The 16,529-nt window shown below is 40.1% G+C and overlaps 1 protein-coding gene across 1 annotated transcript in view; it reads left to right on the top strand.

The window, feature by feature from the left end:
* Positions 1 to 16,529, top strand: part of ATRX (ATRX chromatin remodeler) — a 3,779,564-nt gene that overhangs the window by 511,316 nt on the left and 3,251,719 nt on the right. Inside the window, exon 5 of the mRNA XM_044057254.1 lies at positions 10,860 to 10,976. Coding sequence (XP_043913189.1) covers positions 10,860 to 10,976 — 117 coding nt within the window. The remainder of the gene's footprint in view (positions 1 to 10,859; positions 10,977 to 16,529) is intronic.

The following is a 16,529-nucleotide window of genomic DNA, read 5'->3' as shown; positions in this document are numbered from 1 at the left end:
CCAGTAGAGCCCCTACTCCTGCCTGGGACCTTAACTTTGTAAATGCAGAGTTGAAATTCCTTTCTTGGAAAACAGCCTTCCTTTTAGCCATCACTTCAGCAAGAAGAGTGTCTGAATTACAGGCCCTCATGGCAGTGGAGCCTTTCATAATCTTTCGTGCGGACAGGGGGTGTCTCAGGATAAATCCCTCCATGCCCAAGGTGGTATCCAGTGTGGCCCTTAATCAGTCCATTCATTTGCCAACATTTTTTAATCCACAGAACAAAGGGGAACGGATGCTGCATTCCTTAGATGTGCACAGACAACTTAGATTTTACTTGGACAGGACTAAACCTCTCAGGAAATCTCAACAGCTGCTGGTTGCATTTGCTGCAGGGGCAGAGGGGAAGTTCATTTCAAAGCAAACCATTTCAAAATGGACAATTCATTGCATTCATTTCTGCTATAAGTACCATGGAAAACGTAGACCACATTCAACCAGGGCTGCATCTACCTCTACAGCCTTTCTCAGAGGTGTCCCTACCTACTTGGAGTTCTGTACATACCTTCACCAAGCATTACCCTTTGCCAATTTTCTCTAAATCCAGAGCTGGCTTTGCCACTGCAGTCTTGCAGGGCCTTATAGCTGGTCATAATGCTGATTTCCTCCTCCCATCCTTAGCTTTGGGACTCTACCCAAATGTGATGACTGCAACAGTGAAACACGAAGAACATAGTACATTTGTGTACACTTATCATAAATGTAGATGTTAGAATGTATTCACTGTTGCAGTCCTAGTTATCCTCCCTCCAGCCTCCTGACTTCTATTAGCTATACCTCTCTTCTTGCTTACTATGCTTAAAGCTTTTTGGTGTATTTGCTTTTTTGTGTAGCAACCTTGTAGATATAATTGCTTTCCATTATGGGGGTACCTGACATCTGGGGCAAGAAAAACTGATGTAATGGTGTCTGTTGCATACTTTATAACCCTGACTACCTGACGTCATGGAAGATGATAGCAACTGACGCAGGACCCAAGACTTCGATAATCAGGCCGACTGAGGGCTACTGCAAGCAGATAACCCAAATGTGATGACTGCAACAGTGAATACACTCTGACATCTACATTTATGGTAAGTGTTCACAAATGTACTTTTCCCTCCCTCCAGCCCCTGAATTCTCTTGGCTCTACCTTTCCTTCTTGTTTGGTATATTTATTTTTTCTTGTGTATTTGCTTTTTGATGGGGATGTACCATACCATATAATTATTTCCTATTGTGGGGGCATCTGACATCTGGGGCAAGAAAAACTGATGTAATGGCATCGGCTGGATGTTTTATGCCCCTGTCGATCTGACTTAATGGAAGAAGTGACCGCATCCGACACAGAAATCCGAAGACTCTGGTATTCAGGCTGGCTGAGGGCTACGTGCAGGCAGATAACCCAAATGTAATGACTGCAACAGTGAATACACTCAAACATCTACATTTATGGTTTGTTTGTCTTTTCGGCTTTTCCCGGTTAGGGGGTCGCCATAGCGGAGCTCCGGTTCACTAATGATTGGCAGTAGATTTTTATGGTGCTGAGTTGCTAGCCCGACGCCCAACCTTCAGAGAAGGCACGCCCATTCACGCAGGTCTTTTGGAGGCCACTCGACCGTGGGCAGGATATGCAGACTCCACACAGAAGGCACTCCAGCCGAGAATCGAACAGAAGAACCTCTTGCTTTGAGACAACGACGCTACCGCTGTACCACTGCATGGTCTCCATTTATGGTAAGTGTACACAACTGTACTTTTCTTAGGCTGTTGCCACTGGATCTTTATTTGGAATCCATGGTTGGTTAAGGCACCAGCATTTACCAGAGGATGTCAAAACTGTGTTGATCATTGCTCCTTTGATTAAGGAATTATTGTTTGGGGGCTCTACTGCTGAAGAGTTTAAAGAAATGGATGAAAGTGGATGCATTTTTGCAGAAAGTGAAGTAGCTTTTTCTGTTCCCAGATGTGAGAAATTACCTCTCCAAGCATGTCCTTTTGACAGGGAACAGAATAAACTCAAGTCACAAAAAGGTAAGAAGGAGCAGTTCAAGAGTTGGTGGCAGGGAGACATTTAGAGCCTGGAGACCCTCTTTTCATTAAGGGTATTGAGCCAGCTTTGTAAAGGTTGAACCCTTCAAGTGGTAATAGACAATACCACAGTTACTGTGCATCATCCAACAGGAGGGAAAGATTGTATCCTAGGAAAATAATTGTATCCCCCATACAGTACACACAAGACTTGCAGCCACTTCTGAGACAGCAGCAGCGTTTACACTATTTTTTAAATATCTCTCCTGGAGGACTGCCCTTGTAGTATCCATAAGCTTAGCTATGAGAATCTCATAACTGAAACTTTAATGTGCACGCTTCCCTTTCCGTCTTTCCATGGAACTGGTTAAGTCTTAGAACTTCTCATGCCATTAGTAGACAGAGTTCATACTAAACCAGGCTGTCTGTTCCAGCCTTTTTCCTCAATCCTCATAATGGGGTGGGGTCAGGGGGAATTCTATGTTCTAGATGTACAGGGCAGTTCACGTTTTACCTGACCAGTGCTAAGGACTTTAAGACCTTGCAGTCGTTTGTGTCATTTGCTAATGAGAGGGCAGCTGGTGATAAATTTCTAGATGGCTTTGCTTTTATATTAATTTCTGTTTTATGGCAGGGGGTCACAGTCTGCTCCAGTGAAAGTGCATCCTACCAGGGTAACAGCCCTCAGAGTGACTTTTTTGCATGGAATGTATGAAAAGACCATCCTAGTACCATCCTTCTGGTCCTCATTGAATACCTTCACTAAACACCACACAATTAGACACCTTGTCTGCAGTGCAGACAAGGTTTGCTAAGGCTGTCCATGTTTTTTGTTGCACTGCCATGCTACCTACTGCTTTTTTTTTTTGAAAATTTCATTTTATTGTTTTGTTTTCCACAAATACAAAGTAAAAGTACAAAGTAATACAAACAATTCAGCATGTAAAACATAGATGAGTAAAGGTAACCAAAAAAAAAAAAAGAAAACTTAAGCTGACAAAACTAAATACAGATTTACAGTATGTACAGTGTTGGAAGCCATCCATATGGTTTGTATGTTGGTGATAGAACTATTTGTTTTTTAATTTTTAAAAAATTAAAAAAAATAATAATTTTTATTTTATTACCTATTTTAGTTTGCTTCCATCATAGTATCTGTTATAACCTGTATTGTCTATTTCTTTTTAAACTTGTAATAACTAGTGGAGCTTTTCTCCCCGGGCCTTTACTGAAAATGGACGTATATCCAGCTAGACTAGCCCGGTCAACAAATGTAAAATAAAATAATAAAAATTAAATTTGTGTTCAGTAACTTAGAGGTTTTTATTTTTATATCAGCCACCTCCTTATCCTTTAGTTTTATGTATTCTGTATGCTTGTCAGAATTGTGTCTAGGAGGGAATTCCAGTACGTTTGAAAGTAAATTCTTAAATACTTTTAGTAGCTTGTTTGGGTGAGGTGATGTATAACTGCCATGTCTTTAAAATTGTTCCATGAGATAATTTTTATTATTAACTTAATTCTTGGAAATATAGAATTTAAGTAGTGTGCATACTGTAAGAAAAATATGCTTGCACATTTCATTGATTAAACTAGGAATTATATGCAGATTCATTTTCCCAAGACAGTGTTTTGCGTATCCAACTTTCTCTAGTTGCACTCTTAAGTAACACCAGAGCTTGGAGATTTTCTTACAGCTCCAGAAGATGTGGAGAATATTTACATCTTCCGTAGAGCAGAAAGGGCACAGTGAGCTTTTTTTGTAACCAAATTTTTTGAGAACAGCTGGGGTATAGTATGCATTGTTAATCTTCATTTGTGTGTATATGAGGTTTTTGAAAGGTGTAAGTTTTAAGGTGTTGTTAATGGTTTCTTGTTTTTTGTAATATTCTGATATTTAATTTTTCCCAGTATCTTGAGTAAAGTAGCGCAGATTTGTGTTTTAACTCATTAATTTATAGGATTTTGAAATATTTTTTTCTTTAGCTGTTAGTGCTTTATGCCTTTGATATTTTCTATACTTTGTATTTTTATTTTGTGGTTTGAATATTTTAGATTTACTATTGATTTTTGTTGGAGACTGTAATTATAGTTAGCTGGCGTCTTGAATTTTTCTCAATTTATCAAGTGTTTCTTCCTTGTATTGTAAGATATGCCAAAAAATACTTTAATGGGAATGGTTTGACATCAATCATTTTATTTAACTTAATATTCGAGTTCATATGTATAGGTTTTAATAGTATTAATGAAATATGTAGATTGATGGATAGAAATAGAGATTGGAATGCAGTAATTTCATTTTTGATTATTGAGTGAAGTTTGCAAAAGGTTTTTTTGTTTGGGTTGGAGGAAAAGGAACAGCTTTGTGATTTATGTTTAGGGAACTTAGTAAATTTGCCCATATTTTGACCCATATTGAGTACCAGGTCTCTCTTGAACTATCATATTCTGAAATTTGGATCAACCTGTTTGCTTTTATGATAAGGTAATACAGACTAAAATCTGGTAGCCCCAGCTCACCTTTTATTTTTGGTATGGTAAAATTTTGGTAGCTTATTCTTGTTGTTTTAGGGTGCCATAGGAATTTGGAAAGAGCCTTTTCCATTACTGTAAATAGTTTTGGTATTTTGAGATTAATAGTTTAGCCAAAGTAGTATTTTGGGAAGAATATTCATTTTAATAATGGCAGATTTACACAAGAGATAATTTTAAGTTTTCCCATCTTAAGATGTCTTGACTAATTTTATCCCAAGTTTTTAGATTTGAAATATGCATTTCTTTGTAGGTGCGAGAAAAGTTTATACCTAGGTACTTTAGCTTGTATGTTAAAGGTTTGTCAACTGAAGGGAAGTATGATGCATTATAATTTATGGGGTTGAGAGGGAATATGGAGGATTTTTTGGGGTTCATGTTGTAATTTGCTATTGTTGAAAATTGTTTAATTGAGGAAAGTATTTTGATAAGTCTGTATTTGGGAGTTCGAAGTATAAATTTAGGTCATTGGTAAAAGCTGACTATTTTGCTATTGTGTTATATACCTTTGGGAAATGGTGATAGGTATTTTGGGAGATGTGCAGTAGTAGCGGTTCTAAATATATATTGAAAATGAGCTGAGGCAATTGGCGAGTTCCGTTTGTGATTTTGATGGGTTTAGAGTACCTCATGTTAATGCTTAGCGTGGTTGTAGCATTGTTGTAAATCATCTTGATGGCATAAGTGATGTGGGAAAGTTAGTGTGACATTAAGAAAAGGAAATCTTGGTCAACATTGTCAAATGCTTTTGAGGCGTCTATTGTAAGTGCATATCTTGGATATTTGTCTTTAGCTAAAAGAGAAATTAAGGTGTCTAACATGCAGGTGTTATCACTTAATTGTCTTTTTTGTTCATAAAGCCCAGTTCTCGGGGAAATAATTTTGTCCAAGGTTTTTTGTAATCTGTTAGCTAACAGGAAAGTCAATATCTTTATGCCAAGATGTATAAGGGCAGTGGGCCTGCAATTTGTAGGATTTAGTTTGTCTGAATTAGGTTTTGGTATTAAAATTGTCTGAGTTATTTAAGTGTTTGTTTGTAAAGCCATATTTTATAATAAAGTTATAAAGTCTTAACAGTATTGGAGCTAATATTTGGCTACGTTTTTTATGCAACATAGCTGTAAATCTGTCAGGGCCTGGGGATTTGTTGACCTTTAGTTTTTTAATCACAATTTTTATTTCACTGATAAGAACTGTTCTGTAAGTTATATTGTTCATCAAGTTTTGGAATTTTAAATTATTTAAGAACTTCGCTTGTAGATTAGACAAATGTTTATGCTTTTCGGGGTTATATATCTTGTATATGTACCAGAACGAGTTAATTAGATCTTCATTGTTGTGTAGATTTCTATCTTTATAGTGTATTTCTGGGATGTTATGAAGAGTTTTTTTTTTATGTTTATCATGTTTGCTAGTACCTTAGAAGGGGTTTTGTGCCCATTCTGAGTAATTATATATGAGTTTCAACTCATTTATTGTGTGTTTATGTAGTTGTATAAAGTTATTTTTGAATATATTAATTTCCTTTCTAATTCTTGTGAGTGATGGATTTGTAATTTTAATTCAATGCATGTGTATTGTGAATCAAGCAGGCTAATCTGTTCTTGCTCTTGTTTTTTATACAGTGAAGCTTTCTGTATTAAAATTCCCCTTAGTACAGTTTTGGTGGCTGCCCATTGAATGTCTAGGGGAATTTGGCTTTGTGATGCATCTTCATCTAATTGTTTTATAGTTTTACCTAACTCCTCAATTAACTCTTTATGGTTTAACAGGTTATTGTTTAAGTACCAGTTGTAGGGGCCTCACTGTTTAGGAGATTGGACATTTTCATTGAGAGTAATTGTGATTCTGGAGTGATCTGATATTATTCTGTTATTAATTACATAATTTTGGCAAAACCTTGAGAGGTTTGAGGAGATCAGGAAATAGTCTATTCTTGACCATACTTCATGTGGAGGGGAATAAAAAGTGATCTGCCATGATCCAAATTTAGGTAAGGGTCGACAAGGTTGTGCCAAGCAGCCTACTTCTACCACACACAGTCTAAACCCCAGGGAGTTGTTAAGAAGTTATGAATACTGCAGTAGTACAACTGTGCACATACTTGCTCTAGAGGTAGATGTGCAAGTAGTTCACTGTTGCAGTACATATTCCTGCCCACAGTTTCTGCAATAGATTCTGTCTGAATCTTTAGAGCCAAGGTGGACCCCTTCCTTTCCCTTTACTTATTCTTTCCCGATCCCCCTACTTCCGGTTGGAGTAGAGGTCTGCGCCTAGGTGGGACTTTAGCACAGATGTTCATCGTGCTATACTGCTGCAGTCATCACACTTGGGTTATCCTGTCGTCAGGCGGTCCCGCAGTCGGCCGAATCCCAAAGTCTTGGTCCGGTGTCTGTCGTCGTCGCCTCTTCCCTGATGTCAGTGCGACAGGGGTATAAAAGAGACAGCCCAAGCCATTTTCTTAAGTCTTTCTTGCCGTGCGGTGCCCGAAGCAGAAGCAGTTCGCAAGTGCCGGTCGGCCAGCTCCTGAAATTTTCGAATAGAGTTTCAGCCTGAAGTCTTCTCTAAAGCTAAGTACCCCGTTGGGGAAAATCTTCTTGCCTCAGACCGATGTCAGACAAAGTTAATAATTGTATTTCTTGTGGGAAGCAAATACCTCATAAGGATTTTCATTCTTATTGTATTCCTTGCCTAGGCCCAGACCACAACGTCTTTGGTTGTCGGTTTTGTGCTAGGTTCAAGAAACGTACAATAAAGCGTCGGGCAGAATTCGCCCAGCATTATTTTGGCAGAAAATTTAACTATAGCATGCCGTCGGAGCAACCGACATCAGCAATGATTAAAAAACGCAAAGATAAGGATCGGCAGCCAAGGCCAAGACCAGATACCGAGGCCTCAGCAAGGCCTGACGCCGGTTCTCCGGTTTTCAGCGAGGCATCTTCGCAGCCCCTGACTACCGCTAATTCAGATTTTCTGACGGCATCCCAAACCGAAACAGTTGGGCCTCAGGATCCAGTTCCACCTCACTCCTCGGACGCCAGCCCTGACGGGGATCCAGAAACTTTGAATAGACCTTCGGTCTCAGAGGGTGTTTTCAAACCGACAACTGCCTCTGCCAAGCCTTATGCTAAGCTCAAAGCCCCCTTGAAAGTTAGAAAACCGGGGCCACACACCCCCCCACAGGCCCCTATGCCTAAAAAACAGATGCTTAAGATGGCAGAGGATTTAATTACCCTTATCAGGGGATCCCAACCCCCACCTGACAAAAGGCCTAGACTGGAGGAAGATTATCCTTCCTCTGACCAAGCATCCATTTCCTCAGGCAACTCTGATGACCAGGATTACTCCTTCCCTCCTTATGAAGACTCAGATGCTAAAGAGTCCATTCCCTCTGTCTTCCCCCCTGAAGACTACTCTTTTGGGGAAACTTTACACACCATGAGGGAACACTTTCACTGGGAAGGCCAAGATTACTCTGACTCCAAGAAAAGACTCCGTGAGTTGTTAATTCTTCCACAGCATAGACCCCTGGCAATTCCTCCAGTTTTAGACATTTTCGATGATGTTTTCTCTGAATCCAGTTTAAACCCAGATTCCTTACCTAAAGCACCAGCTAAACCAGACAGATACTACCGAGTTCCTGATACTCATAAGTTTCTATACAAAAGCCCTAATGCAGACCCCAAGACCATTTCCCAGGGTCCCAAAGGGGTTAAGGCCTCTACTGCTAAGAATCCACTCCCTTCTGAAAGAGATTCCAGAGCATTAGAAAGATGGGGAAAGAAAGTGTATACGTCTGCCACTTTGGCTATGAGGGCATTAAACTGCCAATTCCACATGCTAAAATACTAACCGTATTTGATTACACAGTTAAAGCAGAAGCTGATCCCTCAGACAGATCAACTAGATTTGAAAGAGATGCAGGATTTGCTGCATGCAGCAGAACAGGTGGGAAAACATACCTTACAGTGTGGTTTTGATTCATTGGAAGCCTCATGTAGAGCAGCTGTCACAGGGTCTGTCATACGTAGGCATGCTTGGCTTAAAGAACAAGCCTTACCAGAACATGTCAAAGCAAAGTTATTGGATGCCTCATTGCAGAAAGATGTGTTATTTGGTGTCAAAGCAGAGGAAGTTTTGAAGAAAATGGAAAAAAAGGCAACATCTATGCAAACAGTTAAAGATTTTTTACAGGTACAACCTCCTAGTTTCAGCAGAAACTGGCCATCAAAAAACTGGTCCTTTCCTGCATCAGACAGACCCCAAAGAGGTAGGTACAGGCGCCCAAGGGGCAGAGGCCATACACAAGGTTCTTTCAGGCCTAGACAATGGCATACAGCAACTCAGAGGTGGAGACGAAAGATCTCAATCCTTCAGGAAACAAACACAATGACTTCCCTCTTCGCCTGCCAAGCAAAATTGCCCTGGCAGCACCTTTGGGAGGGAAACTGGCTCTATTTCCACAAAATTGGCGCATCATAACAAAGGACAAATGGATTCTGGACATTATTACCCGAGGCTACAGATTTCATTTCCACACTTTACCTCAGATGAGAGGCATGCCAAATCTGCCTCCAAACCAATGGGCAGAGGCTCAAATGCAAATTTCAGCTCTCATGGATATGAAAGCAATTCAAAAGGTACCTACAAAAGAGCAAGGTCAAGGTTTTTACTCAAGACTGTTTCTAGTCCCAAGAAAGGACAAAGCCTGGAGGCCCATCTTAGACCTCTCAATTCTGAAACAGAGTCTCTTTACGAACTAACCCTACCTTCATGCCCAAGGTAGTATCCAGTGTGGCTTTGAATTCATTTACCTGCCTTTTATCCTAACCCACAGAATAAAGGAGAAAGGCTCCTTCACTCTTTGGACATTCACAGACAGCTACGTTACTATTTAGATAAGACAAAGATCTTCAGAACAACTGACCAACTCTTTGTATCATATGCTGCAGGTTCACAAGGAAAGGCTATTTCAAAACAGACCATCTCCAAATGGATAGCACATTGTATCCACTTTTGCTACTCGCACCATGGGAAGGCAGTGCCTGTCAATATTAGATCCCATTCTACCAGGGCTACTGCAACCTCAGCAGCCTTTCTCAGAGGGGTTCCAACCAAAGACATTCTGGAGGCAGCAACTTGGAGTTCAGTGCACACCTTTACCAAGCACTACAACCTTCCATTATACTCAAAAACCAGGGCTGGTTTTGCCACTGCAGTTCTGCAGGGCATCCTAGCATCACCTAACCCAGTTTAGTACCATCCACCCTTCCATAGCTTTGGGATTCTACCCAAGTGTGATGACTGCAGCAGTATAGCACGATGAACATAGTACAGTTTTGTACCTACCATAAATGTAGATGCTCGAGTGGTTATACTGCTGCAGTCCAGGTTACCCTCCCTCCATCCCCTCTACATTCCAGGGTGTTAGTTACAACTCCATGTACTTCAATCTATTGGATTCATGTCTATATGGTGTATTTGGTAACGGCTAGTACTATTGCTCATCTACTAAGGTATTGTTGCATAGCTATTGTATTGCCTTCCTAGTTGGGGGCACCTGACATCTGAGGCAAGAAAAACTGAAGAAAATGGCGTTGGCTGTCTCTTTTATACCCCTGTCGCACTGACGTCAGGGAAGAGGCGACGACATCCGACGCCGGACCAAGGCTTTGGGATTCGGCCGACTGTGGGACCGCCTGCCGACAGGATAACCCAAGTGTGATGACTGCAGCAGTATAACCACTCGGACATCTACATTTATGGTAGGTACAAAACTGTACTTTCAGCTCACCCATGTGCTCATAACTCACTCTCTGAAAGGTATCTTTCAAGTTATCTTTTCACCTCATCTTCGAGATACCTAACATAGGGGGCTGCATGCAAGGAGCCTTGTATGCTTGGGGGAGGAGCAGGAGTGCACTGAAGGTGACAAAGGTGGTGTTAGCTCTGACATTGGTGCAGTCTTACATGCCTAGGGGTAGGAGTATGCTACAGAGGGGAGGAATGAACCTGAGCTCCTGAAGAGTGAATGGCTCGAGGGATAAGCGATCTACTGTACAAGTTTCTCAAGTCACGAATACTGCAACCATAACTTGTTCAAACTTTTATTGTAAGTAAACTACATGGCTGTACTTTCTTTACCTTGTGTTTTTATTATAACATTGTGTAATAATCTGAACAGTTGCATATTAAGTGGTGGTGGTAGTGTTTTCACTGAAGTATGAAATGTGCTTAACCGGTATAACTGAGTTCACTTTGTAAAACCTTTTTTTAGGTACAGTGGTTGTGCAGCCTGAACCAGTGTCAAATGAAGACAGAGATGACTTCAAAGGGCCGGAATTTAGAAGCAGAATTTCCAAACCAAAAATAGAGGCACTGAAAAAGCGGGGAGGTGAGGAACTTGTGTGCTCTGGTTGCAATTTTACTGGTAAATGTATTTAATAAATCGGAGACTTCAGAGGATAAAATGCTATGAAAGGAAATATAAAAAATTTACCTGCACAGAAGTATTGGTAGTATGAATGAATTAGCTGTAATGTTTGCAGTGCATTGACTCATTGACTAGACCGATTATTCATGGCGCAAGTATTTGTGGCTGTAAAAAGCTATTTATTTTGTTTTGGTACAGTAGAGGTATATAAAACTTGCAAATGATTTTGTAGTAAAACACACTATAAAAAGGGTGAAATTTAAAAGTTGCATAAACATGTAGTTGCTGTTAGGGGTGTTGCTGTGAATCTACAAATTGTGTACAGAGATGCTGTAGTGCATTTCTGTCCCAAACACAGAAGGATATAGGTCATGCAGCTGTACCTTGCAGTACCAGTGTGATGCACAGTTATCTTCTGAGGAGCAAGTTTGTTTTTTATTTATTTTTCAATGAACTCTTAGCTTAATTGCACTGGTGTTCAATTTCTATACTACTATCAATAATTTGATAGTGTTTAGGAAAGTTCTCATACCTTATGTAAACAACGAGTAACTGTAATCTAGCTTCTCCGAACAAAAGAAAGCATGAACTTTAAGTTTTAATTCATAGGTTCATAGGAGGTTACTAGGCTAATGGCTCAAGGGTCTTTAGAAGCCTGGTCATTTAAAAAAGTGTGTACCCTAATTGACCATAGTTAGTTGGTCGTTAGAACGATTCTGTGATCAGCACAGACTACCCTTGTCAATGAGGGACAGGACATGGAGGAAAGGTAGCAGTTAGATTGGCAGTAGTGTTAATGAAGTAAGAGTTGAGTGTGTAGTTATCTCTATGGGTGTTTCGTCAGGATTTGGGCATGGGTTGGTTTTTGACCCTGAGTTTAGTAGGGAATTGATGGAGCTCCATAACATTTTAGGGTTTACTTTATGGTGGTTTTGTAGTTTAAGGTAGTGACTGTTTTTGCCTTTTATGGCTAGCCGCTTCACTTGATTACATAGCTGTTGTCAGTTTGGAGGTGTTTTTGCTATTTTGGCAGTTAAGCTTTACTATTAGCGGTCATAAGGTGTTTGGGGGTCTATATCATGCTGTCAAACTGAAAAGATCGAATTTCATATGATTGACACCATATGATCCAACTTTTAAAAGTTTGAACATTTCAACGGAGATCTCTGTACAGTGCGGAATGGGAAGATTTTCCTTTTCTGCACTGTAGTGTGATCTTGGAGTTGGTATATTTAAAGAGTAGGGAGTGTGGGGGTGCAGGATGACTTGCCCCCCTGCTTAAACTGTTCAGGTAGGTTTTTCTTTTTTTTTTTTTTAGTTACATTTTCGAAAGTTTTAAAAGTTTGATTATATAGTGTCGACCATATGACGTTTGAAATTTTAAAAGTTTGATTATGTGATATAGATGCAGTGTTTGGGATTTGAGGGCCAGGTGGTGTGATTAGTTTTCACTGTCCGTAGAATGAGTGGTGCTTGGTTGTTGAAGATCTTGAGAAATGTTGAGTTAAAGAATTCAACAGAGTCATCTAGGGGGAAGGGTTTTCAATATGTTCCAATTGATACATTCAAGGCAGTCATTAAATGTTGTGGGGCAGAAATGGGAAAGGTCTCTAGTATGTTTGTAGTGGTGCCCACTAAGTGATGGAGTGGTTTTTCGAAGTATGAAGGTAGGAAAGTGATCGCTTAGTATTGGGGAGCGTTCGTGTGTATGCAATTTTATTTGGGTCAGAGACTATAATCCAATCCAATATAGAGCCACTGCTGCTGTTTTTATTTGGTCTAGTTAGATCATTGATTAGTTGTGTGAAGGTATATAGGTTGATCGAAGGATTTTGGTGGGAGAAGTCTAGCCAATTAATATTGACATCTCCTAAAATGATGGTTTCATTTTCTGTATTTGATGCCCATGCAAGTATTTCCTCTAAGGATTGTTGTTGCTGGGTGGAATGTATAACACAATAATACATATGCTTTTGCAGTTGTTCATTCTAAGAAAAAATATTAATATTTCGTCTGATGACAGTTGTGGGATTGGCATGGTGTGTGGTATTATGGAGAAGGAGTTAGGATATAACAGACTCACTCCATCTTTTTTATGTGGTCAGTCAGACCTAAGACATGCAGAGCCTGCAGGAAGGAATTCATTATCTTTAATATAAGACTTTAGCCTTGTCTCAGTGGCGGCTATAATGTCTGGTTTGTTATGGACTATCCAACAATGGAATTTCAGGTATTTTGTTCTGGATGCTTTGGGGGTTAATGGTGACATTTAGTGATTTGCAGGGGTTGGGGAAGACAGGAGAGGTAGGGTTTGGGCCAGGGTTGGAGTGTATGTCACCACATTGAGATAGTTTAGAGTTTGTGGTAGTAGAGGATTGGGTACCTGTTTTCTTTTTGTTCTTGAATGGTAATATACAGCTATGGTTGCATTGTTGGTAGAGTAGGGATCAAGTAGAGTGGGAAGCATTTTTAGTTTTGAGCAAAGTTTTTTGTCTGTGTAATATAGACTACAATACGTTAGAGAAGCTGGTAGGATATAAAGTTTGATAGGATGTGTAGTGGCTGAAGAATGGTAGTTGAAATGGGTGTTTTGTGGAGAGGTTAATTGCAGTAGGTGGTAGAATAGGGACCATGTGAAAAGTAAAAAGTTAAAGGTTAGAAACTGTGATGGCATTGAAGTGGATATAGAGTGAAATTAATGATATCACAATAGACAGCTTTCTAAACCACTTAAATAACACAGCTGTTAAGTATTATCAGTGAAACATTTCACAAGATGCCAAGCATGAAAGCAATTATATGAATCTTACAAAACTGAAAAAAAATGTACATCACTGTCGTATGAATCTGGAGTGTATTACACCTCTTTAATAATACAACTGCAAATTATAATATGACCAATCTATGTCACCATTTCAAAGAATGAAAAAAATTGATTACCATTCAGCTTCTTTTTAGATCACAATTTGAAGCCACAAACTTTTAAACATAATTTTTTAACATCAAATTAGTCATATAAAGTCTGGGTCTGCAGCACTCAAAGTTCTTAAAGGGACAAGACTACACAGTTCAGAATATTGCTGTTGGTGTCCACTAAACTCTTTGTCCCTCGTTGCAGCACACAATATTATCTTTTACCTAAGTAACACAATATACCACTGCAAGTTCTAATATAGTCCGTCTATATCATCAAATTTAAAATAGTGGAAGAACAGTTAAATTACCAAACTGCTGTCTTGTCAAATAAACTTGGAAGATGCAAACTATTCAGTATAACTGTTAAACACCAGTCACAAAGCACATAAAAGCCTGCAGCTCACCAACTGCTGTCATGCCTGGCCTTGCTAGTGTTCTCCTTAACAGCCAATGCATCATATTGGCAAAGCACCCCTCCCCCCCCCCCCCCCCCAAGTAAACATGTAGACATGTGCAGATAATTGCAGACTCATTTATGGCCATACACATAAGAACAAAACTAACACAACCCCGCATATTTGCTTAACTTTCCTGACTGATGCTACTCCTGTAGAGTAAGTGGGCGACTGCTGTTTTGATTACTGTGTATTTCTCCTCTGAGTACAGTTTGAGAAAATACTTGCTATGACAGTTCATCTGACTGAAGGTTTCCTGATGGCTCCTGTTTAGTGCAAGACCACACTACTAAAAGTTCTCCCTCCATGTCTGCTGAGATGCTCTCAACTTGGTGGGCATAACAGATCTTTTCTCATTAAAATTGCAGTGGGAGTTATGTATAATAGAGAGATTGTAAACAACTGGAATGTAAAGTCACACGCTCATTTTGTATTTGTTTATCTGGCACTGTAATGTGCTTATGAGATGTAACCTTTAGCACTGGTCTGGTTATTTCAGTATCCCCTAAGGAAGGAATTTGTTTTCCCTAAACTCAGTTTTACTTAAGGGCTTTTCTGGTTTAAGGGCCCAAAGGTATTTGTATTCACTCTTGATTTACTAGCCAGGCAATCTCTGTAAGGGGATTCATGATTCTGTTCAAACTATGAGGAAGGTGATGGCAAGTGTAGATGGTTTGCTACAAAGGCCAACTGTTTTGGGGTCTTTTGCTGCCTGTAAGTTGTTCCCTCTTTGGTGTTCTTTCCTACCACAGTTGAAACAGGATTCTCCCAAAGGGGTGGTGGTGAAGTCAACAGACCAAGCTTGCAATTTGTCAACTGAACCTGGTCTCAAGTAGCTCTTTCCATTTGTCTTCCATTGCCTGTACCCATTACTTGATCTCTTCATACTACTACTAGGCTCTTAGTTTGCAAATCAACTAACTTTTCTTCAAACTTCCTTTTCTTTCTTTATGCACTACACTCAGTGATTGGCATAATTGAGGTGGGTGGCTATGTCAAAAAAAAGTCATCTCTAGTAACTCCATTTCTTCTGTATAACTACCTTCAACTGTTTTGTATGTAATACACAAAGTGGATATAAAAAGTGTCATTACATTTGGGTAATCTGTTGGCAGGTTGCCCTCAATCGGCCTGAATAACAAAGTCTTGAGTCCTGCGTCAGTTGCGGTCTCCACTTATATGACGTCAGGGGTATAAAACATGCAGCCGACACCATTTTAATCGGTCTTTCTTGCCGCGCGGTGCCCGAAGCAGAAGCAGTTCACAAGTGCCAGTTGGCAGACTCCTGAAATTTCCGTTTTCAAGTTTCAGAACCGAAGTCTTCAAACTAAAGCGAAGTACCCTGTTGGGGAAAATTTTTCTTGCTCCTCGCCAATGTCAGTAAAAGTTAATTGCATTGCTTGTGGGAAGCAAATACCTCATAAGGATTTTCATTTGTACTGTATTCCTTGCCTAGGCCATGATCACAACGTGCCTTGCTGTCGGTTTTGTGCTAAATTTAACCAACGCACTATTAAGCTTCTAAATATTTTGGTTCAAGATTTAACTACCCCTGAAATGTCATCGGTTAGCAATCCGACTACCGGAGTTCACAAAAAACGCAAGGAAAAAGAGCGAGACCTTTGAGGTCCAAAACCGACGAAGCTTCTCCTAAGCCAGTCGCCGGTTTGCTGGTACTCCGTGAGGTGCTTTTGCAGCCCCTGATACCCGCTACTTTTGAGTCGCAGGCCTCTACCGAGACCCATTCAGAGTCTGGTATGCTGCGAGATTCTGCAAGTATTGAACCCGCGGATGTCTCCCTTGGATGGGTCCGGAGCCACTGAGCAGGCACCGGATTCTGAGGGTGTTTTCAGGCCTCAACATTTGTATATTAAACAGACGCCATCATCAAAAACAAGGCCAAAACCAACTTCTACGTCTAAACAACCGGCGCATGAGCCACGTGCTCAGGCCCCTATGCCAAAAAAACAAATAATCAAAATGGCTGAGGATTTAATTACCTTGATCAGGGGTTCCCAACACCCCCCCCCCCCCCCCCCGCTAAGAGGCCTAGGCAAGGCACTGATTATGAATTAAGGACTTTGCAGAGGAATCTATCCCTTTTGCTTCTCCTCCTGAGGATTTCTCTTTTGGAGAGACTTTA

This window comes from Protopterus annectens, chromosome 15.part0 (genome assembly GCF_019279795.1).
Source record: "Protopterus annectens isolate FY-2018-M chromosome 15.part0, PAN1.0, whole genome shotgun sequence".
Lineage (NCBI taxonomy): Eukaryota > Metazoa > Chordata > Ceratodontiformes > Protopteridae > Protopterus > Protopterus annectens.
The sequence above is the reverse complement of the archived record's forward strand: the minus strand, read 5'-3'. Positions and strand labels throughout refer to the sequence as shown.